At 35.2% G+C, this 14,311-nt stretch overlaps 1 protein-coding gene across 1 annotated transcript in view; it reads right to left on the reverse strand.

Moving 5' to 3' along the window:
* The window catches only part of LOC117124529 (serine/threonine-protein phosphatase 2A 56 kDa regulatory subunit gamma isoform-like), a 51,459-nt gene extending 40,049 nt beyond the window's left edge, over positions 1 to 11,410 (reverse strand). The window contains exons 1-2 of the mRNA XM_033270785.1: positions 11,061 to 11,410; positions 10,759 to 10,824 (exon numbers count right to left, since the gene is read on the reverse strand). Coding sequence (XP_033126676.1) covers positions 10,759 to 10,824; positions 11,061 to 11,087 — 93 coding nt within the window. The 5' untranslated portion in view covers positions 11,088 to 11,410. The remainder of the gene's footprint in view (positions 1 to 10,758; positions 10,825 to 11,060) is intronic.
* Positions 11,411 to 14,311: the final 2,901 nt, after the last annotated feature.

The following is a 14,311-nucleotide window of genomic DNA, read 5'->3' on the forward strand; positions in this document are numbered from 1 at the left end:
GTTATGGTTCATTTCAGCCCCTGTCGTTGTGGAATGATGTGAACATGTATCTACCAAGAAGCGCCTCTTTACGGCTGCTAGGTAGTCATGGACCACGCCCATACGCAATTCAGCACAATGACGCTGCAAGTTATGGGTTATTCTCCTACCTTTACCTTTACCTATGTACCTCGATGAACTTATTGCAGATATGACCTAACAGTGAGTAGAGTCCAACCAATTTATAATGACTTACTGTGTCAGATAAATCTAATATTTCACAATAAGGATATATAGTCAGTGCATACAGCAGTTCCCACCTGTAATGCTAATGACCATAATTATCATAAAGGTGATAACCTAAAATGTCCCTGACATACTAAATGGTTTAAATTAATGCGACATATCAAAGTTGCTCTCGGATATCATAAACAGTGATGTTATCAACAGCAATAAACATCTACCTTTGGATGTAATGGTTGAGTGCACTTTGAGATAAAACCTTGTTCCACAATTACTCTGATAATTACAACACATGCTGCCCATCCAATCAACACCTCCATAATGAAAAAACAAATCACAGGGGCAATCTGAAAAGTGACTACAACTGCTGTATTCAAAAGAACGAAATCTGTTCTGCAAATCAGATTTTAGAGACGTCTGAACATGTAGTACTGTAGATCAATTGGAAATTTAACAACTTTAGCAATCAACTTGCCACACACTAGGCCTACTGTAAATACTAATTTTTTTTTTTTTAATTCAAAATCACTCCAACTAGGGCAAATTTTGGTTTCCATGTAATATAAGTTATTAGAAATGAAGCGAATGCTAGGCTACTGTACACCAGCCAAGGCTCTTAATTTGACTGTATTTAAACTCGACAGGGGGAAATGCCATGAACTACCTATACATTATTTTGAAAAAAGGAAAGTGGATTCCTACAGAGTTAAGTCCTGCTGGGGTAATACCATAATAATAATATAGTACAGTACTGTAGTTTACAAAAACAGGAAGTAACTTACTCTAGAAAGGTCACAAGCACTGCAAAGAAAAAACATTTGACTTACAATTCCAAACAATTATTATCAATAAACATCAATTATGCACTTGTCAATTGTAGTCCAAACTTCCATGGAAACTGCTAAGTGATACGCACGCGTAGTGCTTCCATCAAGGAACCTCATCTCCTTGGCCTAGCTCTCACGTTGCTTCTCCGATTCAGACCTACTGTAGGCTAAACCTTCAAGTAGGTTTTATCCTCCAATCATTTATTAGCGAGGCATTTTCCCAGGACTACGGCGGTGTGGCGGGGACTTAGCCGGGGATGTACATTAAAACGATGCTCCGCATTGCTAGGAGGTGGCCGGGACTCTCACATGCATGTAACCATTTTGGAAATTACATCCCCTGCTAAGTCCCCGCAAGGCCCAAAATGAGGATAAAAATAGGCCAGCAAAAACTTGCCAACTTTCAATCCTCCGTGTTTTTACAAATACTCAAGTTTATGAAGTCATTAACACATTGTACCCTTACAAATCTACAACAACTTTGCTACTATTAGATAGTAAAGAGGCCCACATTTGGCAAAGAGTAGAAAGAGGAGTCGCATGTGGATTATATATTATTGCCTATTAATATTTTACAAAAAATTTGTTTTACGATTGGCAAATTTTCCTCGGGTACAACGTACATAAATGTAGTTTCCGGTACGATCTGTCTCAGTGGAAACCATGCCTCAGATTGCAGTGTAAAATACGGTGGATGCTGAAGCATGGAAAATCTACTATAGGTTGCCAAAAAACCTGTGCCAATTCTTGTTCGTCAATATTCTCAAAAATTGTGGAATGCCAACTTGAAATTTTGTAGGCTGCATTATATGCCAGACAATATTACTATCATTAATTATTACAACGCTTACATTTCAATAATTCACATTTATCTGAATTGTTTACAATCCAGGCCATGTCAAAATTGTCCAGAAGTAAAGATACTGTAGCACATAGAAGAACTTTACTATTTTTTTTTATTTCGCTTTATCAAAGGATTTCATCCATGCTTTATCATTCATTGAAACTGATGCATGAATAACTTTCATTATTTACTAGAAATAATGTGCATTGTTTATTATGTTCCATTTGAAGGGTTTTAGCAACTTGTCAACGCAGATTGAAGTCAAGGTTCAATATGTTCAAACAAGAATGTAAAATGACAGCGCAAAAAAAAGCTTCTACATATTAATTCTGAAAAAAAAAAATTATCCAAAAATTGTCTCTTGTGATTAATCATTCATGTGTTCAAAAATGTAAATAAATATGCATGTTACCAATACCTGATACAATGTAAACCAAATTACTATCAAAAACAAGAATTAAAATGTGTATTATTACTGTAGTTTATATTGCTACACTGTAGAAGGAAAGCATCTTCATAACTATTTCATTTCTAGCTACAGTAAGGTAACATACACTGGATTGTTAGACAGTCGAAACAAATACATTTCCACTTTCTCTAAGTCTGCTGTCGGTGGCAGTCCTATTAGTAAATTGTTATTGAAAACAATCCTATGAGCGTACTTCATTGCACTACGTACTCTATATGAAATCAGGTTGGACCAACATCAACACTATGCGCAAAGCTTAGCACCCTTCTTATATGCAGTTCACCATGTTACTGTATCACCCATCCACTATTAAATGTCTACTATCACCCACCCATAGTTTTCTACAAATACAACCCTGAAAATATTCTGTGATTAATTATGTGATTAAAACTACTGTACATTTTATGTATCTAGTGTAGTTTCCTTTGTATAATTGACATATCAGATATTCCCCCTTCTTGAGAGCCCCTCCATATCTGTCATCTAAATCTAGGCCAGATAGTAATTCCGTAAACGTACACTTCTTTATACTGTAAAAAAAAAGTCATTCTGAGCAACAGTATACATGGAACTATTTTCAATGAAGGCTTAATATACCAAACCTCTTGCGCATTATTGTTTCATCTGCCTTCAGCCTCATTTCTCACGCATTACATGCCACACTGTCAGTTGAACAGGTTGTATCACTGAACCATAATGACTGATTAAAGTCTAAGGCCATGGAAACTATGCTGAGCAAGTGTTAGATCAATATTAAACTCTACCTTAAGACCTTACCACACTATCAAATGCTCTTGTATGCCCATATAGACATGATGTGCCCATATATGGTCATGATGTGATGTGATCATGACCATATTTAGACATGTCATATGTCTTTATTGTTACATAAAATTTGACAGTTTGTACAGAACTTAAGGCTATACACCTAAAAAATTCGTCACTGACACCCACTGATCTTTTTGCAGCTAAATCTGTCACATTTACTTAAAAGCGATGACAAGCTTCTAAATAGTCAATGTACAGTACCTAAAAACAGAGGGACTTCCTGCCACAATTTTGAGGTGTAGGAAGATAGGCCATAAATTACAACCAATAAATTTGGTAGAATGTGATAACAAATATACTAAGTAAATACAGGATGCTGATAGATGGTTTTTTTTTTTTTTCATTCAATATTTACAGGTGCATGAACCTTAAGTTTAAACAAATAAATTTAGTGTAATATAAAAATTCCCAAACATTTTACATAATTTTGAAAAATTCTGCAGAGGCCAATGTCTAAACCGGCTTGCACATACAGTAATACAAAGTTTAATTACTGATAACTTTTGTTGAGATAAAAACCAACACTATACCGGTAATCTTAAAAAGAATGACCGTTATCTGAACTTTAAATTGTGAGTTTTAGTGCCCATATAAATTCACTCTATCATTAAACCTCTTCTGAGCAAAACGATTGTAGATGAAATATTTGATATCAAGTCAGTTCTTATGCCAGATACTATAAATGATTGAAACAGCATTGCACCAAACATGGTTTTTTTTTTCGTCTCAGCACTCTCAATTTTAGTAAGCACCACACTGATTATTAGAATTATAGTATTTCTTTTTGTCAAGGAAATACATACATAACCTCATAACCTGTTTTGATATTTTCAGACATCAAAACAGTATGAGAAATTACTACATTTCATATTGTTTTGATGTCTGAAAATATCAAAATAATTTCATATTGTTTTGATATTTTCATACATCAAAACAATATGAAATGTAATAATTTCTCATACACCATGTTGCACAAGTCGCATAAAATACTGTAGATCAATACATGGAACTATTTTAGCATGTGCAACAAGTGCCACTTTTAAACAAGAGTTGCATTACATAAGCATCGCACTGAAGTCGAAAAATATTAACGTCTAATTTTTTGGTAATTTATAGTAGTCTAGTAGAAGTTGATGTTGTTTATAACATTTGTACAATGTCAAATTTGTAATAAACAAATAAATAAAGAATTAAAGCCAGGAGTACGAGTAAAAACAATTTTTATATCAAGCCGGAGCCTGGCTTTAAGGAAACCTAGTTTACACACAATGTACTGTACCATAAATTCCTTACCAAAAATATCATGCATCATACGGAATGACAAATAAAATCTCAATCTATCTTTAATCTAATTGTCAACACTTTCATCTACCATACAAAATTATCCTCGCACTAGAATCATTCAGTGACAATTCTAATTTTCTATGGCCGCTATTGAGATAAAGAAGACGAATGCTCTCATGCAAATATCACTCGTCCATATAATCTCGCGCTATGACTATATCCCAAGAATGACTTTCCACATGAAGGATTTTTTACCTGTGCAATTGCATATCTTGTTTGAAAATCCTTGTGGCACTAACGCAAAAAAAATTTCCTAGACGTTATCCAACTATGTTGCAGTTATCCTATGTTCTCAGCAATTTATAAATCCTCAATTATCGTATCCATTACAGGCTCTTCGGATTTTTATGGCTCCCAATGTAAGCTCACCTTGATGTTTGCATTTGCCTGAAAGCGCGACTAATAACCGTCTTTAAACAAACCACTTTAGATTCATACTAAATCACCACAAACTTAGAATCAACGGACAAAACAAACATCACTGTTAGAAGCTTCTATTGTCAAAGAGTATATTATGGAGGCTAATTTATATAATTTATATTTTAAAATCTATACTTTTCACATTGATCTCTGCGTGCCTAATTTGAAGCTGGCGAAAAAATATTTAGCCTAAGTTGAACCTGGCTAAAAAAATATTTAGCAATTTGGCTCAATCGATATGGCAATAATTTGCCAAATGGTAATTTGATTAGCCAAAACCCCCAAAAATGTATACGCAATGATCCTGTAGCTTATAATTCCATTAGCCTTTTGCCTAACGTTGAATGAAAATATTAGCAAAAATTCAGCTTTTATTAGGAGTTGTCTACTTGGGTAATGACACTTAAACACTGTATAAAATAATACAATTACTTTTTTTAATTATCACACATCCATACTAGGTATTCTCCCTCCCCCACCCCTCAAACTGAAATGAGAATTCTTAAATGCTAGATGTCTTGTCATCTTATTTCTATTGTCTTTTCCTTATTATTAGTTTTCACTGACACACCCAGATTCAAAATGGCTTTGCCTCAACTATAGAAAAATCAACCTACATTATTATGTAGCATAATCCAGACGTACTGCACCCACTTCTATTGTGTTGGGCCTTTGGCCCACGTTTTCCTTTTCAACACTGTTTCTTGCGTTAAATTTTTAATAAATACTATATGCAAAAATGGAATACAACAAAATGGTTTGCTAAGTGAAGAAGTGGAAAAATTCTTCCTGATGTGTTGGATGATTGGAGCTACTGTACAGTACCTCTTGACACAAACCAGAGGAAGTTACTCCCAAAACCCAAATAAGTGTACCCCATGGGAATAAGGGGGGGGGGGCAGGGGTCCTCCTAATCATCGAAAACTAAGCTAAATGGAGCTTTCTCTAGTGTCAAACAAACTTAACAACTAACCAATCAGAACAAAGCCTAGAATATGTGTGTGTTTAAACAATATGTTTTCACAAACGCTCATGTTTGTATATTTTTACACTGTCATTTGGGGGACTGTAGCAAAACAATATCTAAGGGGCGGAAAGGTTTGTTCACTAATTTACTATTAAAAAATAAAAACATGTTATGTACAGTACAAACACAAATTATCGCTTCATATCTACGTGTAACCTCTAGTAATCTGCTCGTAGGTAAGTTTTGAACGTAGCTACGAACCACTACGAAGGTCATTGTTATTTAGATTAGCTTTCCAATGATTGTAGGCTGGATTGTCGGGCTGATAAACAATGCGTAAACAATATTGAAATATAGTTTACCAGATTTCAACACGTGAACAATGTTGCAATTTACTAATAAACAATGTTAGAACTTTATTGTTATGTTACGGTATATCCTACCTTATTAGATGTTTTAAAACTGTGTTTAGTTCGCTAGCTAGGTAACCTAGTGGGCATTCAGTATGTTTAAATTTCAATGTCATTTAGGCGTACTGCCTACATTTTCCCCTATAGAGGAGGAGAGCAGACAGTAATTACACTGGTAAACTTTCCAATTAGGAAAATTTTGATCTGATATTATTGTTCTGGTAGTAGGAATTTTCTTCTTTTAAATAATACTGATGAGGAATCATGTACAAATTATTACGATTTCTACAGATCACGTTGTTTATTGTTTACCGTAATTTGAAGCAGAACCTGCAAAGCGATCCAATACTAAATGGAAGTATAGAAATCACTACCTGGCCGAATTAAGGCTAGTCATGCTAGACCGCATTTACTTCGTTTTTTACTCACTGTCGCTCACAGCTTTTCAACATTTGCCACAAGGTTAACCTTTAACACACTTTACTGTGTTCTGATTGGCGCGCACTGACGTCTGATGCTGGCTAAGTTTTATTTTCCATTGGGTTTTCGATGTGACATTCGGTAATTTTACAACCAACGGACGTTAATTCTCCTTTACATTTATTACTTATCTTACTAAATCAAGACTACAAAATATTATTTGATGAACAATCTTTTCACATGTGTGTATTGTCATTGAGGACATCATTTTTTGACATTTAAAAGAGGTAAAATAATTGTAAATAAAAAAAGAAGCTAGACCTAGGCTAATTAATTAAAAAAATAATACAGCAATAAAAACAAGTTCCTGCCGTGGACAGCGAGTGGAAGAGACTCCCATGAAGACAAATGTATGTTTTTCCTATTGAAAAACAGCTCCATACTTTAAATTAACGGTCTAAACTCGAGCTTGTCATTCACAAATTATCAAGCAATACATTGTTTATTCCAGTAAGCTACAGCAGTCTTTCTGCACATACAAATAAACAACATGCTTTTGCTTCGTAGGTTAGCTTCGCGTAGCCTTGCTTAGATTGTTTACTGTATATCAGGCTACGATGTATCTACGAAGCCTGCGCACAGGTAAAATTGCAATAGTTCGTGGCGGTACTATATGTTTTTTTACTAATACTATCACATTATAAATATTTACCAATAACAGCAGCATATATACAGTAGGCGTTTCTAACTTACTTTTCTTTAACAACAATTTCATACGCCCACTTCAAACTATCAAAGTCAATTTTGATTTACGATTTTTTTTCTATTTGCCTGCGTAAATATGATTGCACACGGAAAAAAAGCAAAATACTGTATCAAATACGGAATAAATTGACCAATGAAATTCTCTTAGCATTTACTATACAGTATGATGAGGTACAGTATTGTATTATTTCAACTTTCTGCAATGCATTAAAAATGAAATCAATTTTAGTATAAAATTCTAATAGACACTGTTCTCAATAATTCACCAAAGGTTAATAAAACCTACAGATATATATCTTGCTCTCTCTATGTTTTTATGGAAGACGTAGCAATTTGTATGTTTAGTGAACTTAACTTGAGGGCTGGTTACGATCAGTTCAAGTAGAATAGGTCGCCCTCTGGAAATATTGCTAAACAAATGAATGATCTGACACAGGAAATGCCTTGACATTTTAGGGAAATAAATTACTACTAAGATATGTTTCTTTGGTACAAGGTCATCAAAGGTCAATTCTTTTAAGCAACTTTCTTAGGACCTCCTCCCAATGGTAGGCCTGTAAGATTCACTACAGTATAATGTAAGGCTACCAATTTTGTTTCCAATTTTTTTTAATGAGTTAACAACAAACATGGAATCCAATCAAATTTAATGAAACATCCTATGTCAATATATACATTACTACATAACTGTAGTCCATTAGACAGAAACAATTGGTTTCACACCAACATATTACAAGGTAGAATTTTTATTACATGAAAGTAACAGTCACACTGATGATGATAAAACGTGTCAATTGGATTAAGTTTGGTTTTGAAAAAAAATTGCCTTGTAGTCTTCACTCCATACACTTCTCACCAATGAAAATATCTTGTCTCTCGGTTCTCCTTCTTTTTGTGACAGTGTTTCTTTGGACTAGGCCCACATCATGTTGTATTTGTTGATAATCGTGATGGATTGTCTCACCAAGACCTAGCACATTTATTAATGCTCCATATAAATCGGCCATTGAAACAAACCGAGTAAACAAGTGAAAAAAATGACAAAATTACTCAAAATCAAGACACTAGCAAACACGCGCGAAATTAATCAAGATGTTTGTGTGTGACGTTTTATTCCAGGTCACAGCTCATGCGTAATTGCCTGACAGCCTGAGGAAGGTCATTCACTGTGATGACTTGGGAAGTTTACCCGACTCGCGCTGTTCGCATTGGACTTTCCTGCTAGGTAAAACTAACCTGGTCAGTTTTCCTGGGCAAGCGGGACTCGGGTAAATTAACCGCGCGGCTTGGGTAAGTTTCATGTCAGGTAAACTTCCTGTGCTGTTCGCACTGGACTAATTATGGTAAAACTAGCCAACGTGTTGGTTAGTTTTACCAAAAAAAGTCCAGTGCGATTGTGGCTTAATAGTCACACTGATGATGATAAAACGTGTCAATTGGATTAAGTTTGGTTTTGAAAAAAAATTGCTCTCTCTCTTCACGGATGGATAGAATTCATTCAATGTAAGGCTAGCCCACGAATGTCTCAAGAGGACTTGATGTGGTTAGTACACTGGTAGATAATCCCTATTCTTTTCTGTGCACTCATTATTAAACAATATTGGATTGGATTTCTTTGGTGTGATACGCTTCGCACCAAGGATAACCCACAAAAGTCTGGAGACATATTTCCAGTGGGGTCCTTCTGGTGGTGCGAATTGGGCAATACACTGGGAGACAATCTCCCACTCTTTTCCGAACCGTGTAGGCCTACTGCGTTCATTAATGTGCACATGGGCTATTTTTCACACAGGACCAACGGCTTAAACATCTCATCCGAGTGACGGTGTGCTTTTTTTTTTTAACTTGCATTTCAGCCCTCCAGCTGAAAAACAAGGAGAGCAGTGATGGGACTATAACTGGGAACCAAGAGGTCTCCACGGTTCAGCGCATAAACAGTGGCTACCACTAGTTTAGCCGACTGAGCTAGCTACAGTACTCTATTATTTAGTTAAAATAGATACTTAAATCATACAGTAGCAGGTTATTCATTCTTAAAGGTTGTACATTTTCACAAGTAAGTGCTCAGTTGCATAGCAGCTTGTAAGCATGAAACTCCATTCCATCCAAGATTCATTTAAGGGCACATAGAAAAAATTATTAGATTATCACTCTTTCTTTTTAAATTGACGAGGGAGGGTGGTTTTTTTTTTTTTTTTTACTTTTGCTTGCTAAATATTGTATAAAAACTGGATTAATTTTATAGTTTTTTAAAGAAAATGTATTTAAAGTCACAAAATTGCATTGTTATTTTATGCTGTTAAAATAATTGATGCGACAAAAAAAATTTTTTTTTTATTCCCACATCAATATTTCCCTGAATTTTTGACGCGGCCAGGAGTGATAATCTAATAGATTTTTCTATTTGCCCTAATCTGATGCTGAAAAATTATAAATTCTTCTGAAATTCAAATATAAAGCATTCATGGGAATTTCAAATAACAAGTGCAATAAAATGCTATTTATCTAATAAATAAATCATAATAAATCTTCAATTTTCATTTTTATTTATTATAATTTTATTTTCATCTTTATTAATTTATATTGAATTCAAAATATTACAATTTTTAAAGCAAATTTTGACATCATTCTTTCCATCCAAAATTCAAATCATGAGCAGATTATCGATTCTTATCGCATGATATGCCATCTTGAATGTCAAAGGACAAACCTAGGTAGGCTTAGGCTAGGGCCTAGGCTTTGGCCAGCATCCACTGAATGACAGGAACTTAATAATCTTTTACTGTCCAAATTGATGTATTCAAACTTATTCATTTTAAGTCCAAAATTATGATCAGCTCAAGATTATATATCTGTATTTAACAGGCCTAATGCCACTGTCTGTAACGTAAAGTACAATGTATTGAAATCCTCCAACCTTCACCAAGCATTCATAACTTGGCTCCAGTCATCAGTCACATCATTGTATTTTGGTCTTAATCTAGGCCTAGGGCTAACAGTTATCATATCATCTCGTAAAATACAATGCATCCTTCATTAACATTATATGTGATGTCTTCGACATAGCATTTATTTTAAATGGATCTTAACTTGTTTGTTTTTGTTGGCTACCATAGTTAAGATTTTACAATAGGGAGGTCGCCATCTTACTTTTTTAAGCCCACCAACCAACCGGACACGGGGTCGCAAAGCCCGCAATACCCTTTTTTGCAAGGTCAACAATACAAGGGGAAATTACTTACGTCATCGGAATTTTCTGGAGCATCTTTTCCACTATTCTTGCCACCACTGGCAGTTTTTGATGAGCCCTAAAATAGCAAATATTAGAATAAATCGTGTAATATATGTAAACCTCAAAACTTTAGAGGTGTGTTGCAGTCAAGATGCAGTTTAGCGAAGCACTCACTCAGGAGGCTGGCTCATTTGGCGCGGGCGTAACGCCTCCAAATTTAATCTATTTTAGCGAGTTAGACATGCACATTTGGCAGCTCATATCAACGATACTGTTGGACCTAATCACCTAAAAGTATTCTGTTTTACAAACCTTGTCTTTCTTGGTTTTGTTAGGCATATCTGGGCCAAAATTCCACTGCTATGTTTTCACGTTTATTTCCCTGGCCATGAAAGCCTACACCGTTCCCATAAACAACAAGCTTTATGATTGGTCAATAACAGTCATGTGATACAGAAAGAGTCTTTGCATGGCATTGACTATGCCCTAAAAACTCTAAAAAGTCGCTATGATTTATTTGAAATCGTTCATTTTTGTATCTCTGTTGATAGTATTATTACTGACCAAACGAATATATCTTAAATTTAATGGATATATCTTGTTTTTATTTATATTAAATAGTGGTAGTGAAAGAACATCCTGTGTAGAGATCCACTGTTTCCTTATTTCTGGTAAACAGAATTGGTTATAGCGCGCCACCAACAGTCTGAAATCTACTTTCCATTCTTCAAAAACTTATACAAATTTCAATCTGTATTATTAATATCAGAGGCGTTACTGGCAGGGGTCCAGGGCGCAAGCCCCAGACGGAATGTCCTGGACCCTAGTGGTGGAAGGAGCCAATCATTTCATCATGAAACACTGCTTTAAAAATCATTTTTACAGGTTATTCAGGGCATCTGCTGGACAAAGCTCCGGGGCAGGTTGATATGTTTTTGTTTTTTTCTAAAGCCTTTGATAGTGCATCTCATAACTTCTTATTATTTACAAATTACAATCTTTTGGCTTTCATTCAATTTTATTGGGTTGGTTTAATTCTTATCTTAGCAATCGTTATCAAAGGGTGGTTATAGAAGGGTGTAATTCAGATTGGCTTCCCGTTGTCTCCGGAGTTCCTCAGGGGTCCATACTTGAGCCGTTTTTGTTTCTTTTATATATTAATGACTTGCCCAGCTCTGTCATTCCAGACTCTGGCAATGTTCTCTGGTGATTCCAAGTGTTTCAACAAAATCGAGAGTATGTCGGATTGTAATAACTTGCAAAACGACATTGACTCTGTCTACTCATGGAGTACTACTTGGTTGCATTTTAACATTTCAAAGTGTCAGATTATATCTATTACTCGAAAGATCAAAAATAAAATTAATTTTGATTATAAATTGGATGATATCTCTCAAAAAAAAAAAAATGATTCTATCACTGATCTTGGAGTTGATATATCATCTACCCTTGATTGGAATGGTCATGTTAATAAAATCATTGGTAAATGCAATTATAAAAACTTGGAATGATTAAGGAACCATAGGTTATGATGCTCCATGTAAAGTTTCCAAACACTCTTCTTATCATTAATAAGAAGTAACCTTGAGTACTATACTTCTATTTGGAGCAGAATATCCAAGAGAAACATAAGGAGTTGAGGGTACAAACGTGCTACCAAATTCATATTGAACTATCCCAACTTGATAATAAATCGCGCCTCATGCATCTTGACGTTACCGATCTTTTAGGCGTGAGATCAGAGATCTCTTTATTTTTTTGGAAAAAGTCCTTTTGGAATTTATATCTCTTTTGATGACTATGTGCATTTTAATTCCTCAAAGGCCTTCCTGCCACCGGACTTTCGTCTGATTTTTTAATGTTATCTGTCCGTCGATGCAAAACAAAATCCCATAGGCCTAAATCGTTTTATTTTCCACGAATAGTGCCCATCTGGAATAATCTTCCTTTAGCAAATCGATCAGATTCTTATTTTCTATCTTTCAAAAACAAAGTGATTAAATTTTACAACTCTAAATTGAAATCTATTTTTCCCCTGATAATGCCTAGGGGCCTATCTGTACTTGAGTTTAATTTTGTCACTGTTCTGGCTGTTATTAGATTATGATTTGATTTTCTTAATTTCAATTTTTATTTGTAAATTGGGCATAGGCCTAGATTTAATCTTATGCAAAATTATATTTGTAGTTTCAATTTATTCACTCCGGTGTTAAGGCGGTCCTGTAGAGGTGCTTGTTCACATGTTCTGTTTATTGCCTGTTGAAGTTGAATAAAATAAAATAAATAAATAAAATAAATGTTGATTGACACAAAAAGGGAGTTAATTTAAAAACTTAGGGAAAAGATGGGCACATGGGTGGTTACGCACTGGAACTCGGGGCTTGGAGTTCGTATGGAATTTCCGGCGCCGCCAGTGCCGGATTAACCATTAGGCAAATAAGGCACAAGCCTTGTGGGCCAGGTGAAAATGATGGGCCATCAAAAGTTGGACTGCAATATTATTTACACTCTATTTTCCGGTATTATTAGACTTTCTACTGTTAGAGTTGTGGCAGATCAGAGTAACGCTTCTCTCCGACACGAAAGATTTTGTAATCACGGTAGCTGGGGTTTTTACATTTCGTAATTATTACCATGGGGTCGATTCAATTAACATTTTTGGGCCATTTCCAAAATGTGCCTTGAGGCCAGACGATGCTTAATCCGGCACTGGGCGCCGCCACTGTAATATGATTCATTAAATATTGTAACTGTTGTCATAATCAATGAGTAGGCCCTATGCCAAAAAAAAAAAAAAAAAAATCCCCCTTACTTAGCATGTATTGATTAGGATAACCTTGTAGGCCTATGCTGTTCACAGGACGCGAACTGAGTGGACCAATGTTTTCAAAGCGCTGAACGCCATCACATGTAGTGATCCGACTTTGCGGACGATTTTTCTAAGACGCAAAATGTTGACGAAAAACATATTAAAAAACTCCTCACTTTTACTTATTAACCATCTCGAGTTTTTCATCAAATATAGCCTTGTTTTGTCTTTAAAAAAAATTTGTTGTGCTACATATCAAAAAAAAAAAAAAAAAAATTCCTCCGGAGCCATGACTTCAAACACTAAAACGCAGACGGTAATTAATTTAATGTAGGCCTTTCAAACTGGTTGTTAGGGTACTGCAATGCATGTCTTTGACAATTCGTATGCAACAGATATTAGTATGTTAACGTGAAGCAGTATACAATTTTTAGGCTAGCTCTGTTCACATGTGACAAATATGCAAAATTTACCCATACTGTAGGCCTATAGACATGATGGATATATATCATAACATTGTTTTAATATCGGCTCTGCTGCTCTACCATAGGCAACTGCCTATATTATATAATTGTCACATAAAACTTGGTACAGTTAGTGTGATGTGTGAGAGCAGCTTGCTCAGTCTACTAAACTTGCGCTGAACAACCGTGCAATGTCTTGGTCCCCGATCAAATTCCTATCGCTGACCTCCTTGGGTTTCAGCTGAAGAGCTAAAATACAAGTTCCGAAAGTGAAGACCGCTTTTGATGAG

This window comes from Anneissia japonica, unplaced genomic scaffold (assembly GCF_011630105.1).
Source record: "Anneissia japonica isolate Jap-2015-1 unplaced genomic scaffold, ASM1163010v1 scaffold287833_len2544123_cov190, whole genome shotgun sequence".
In the NCBI taxonomy this organism is placed as follows: domain Eukaryota; kingdom Metazoa; phylum Echinodermata; class Crinoidea; order Comatulida; family Comatulidae; genus Anneissia; species Anneissia japonica.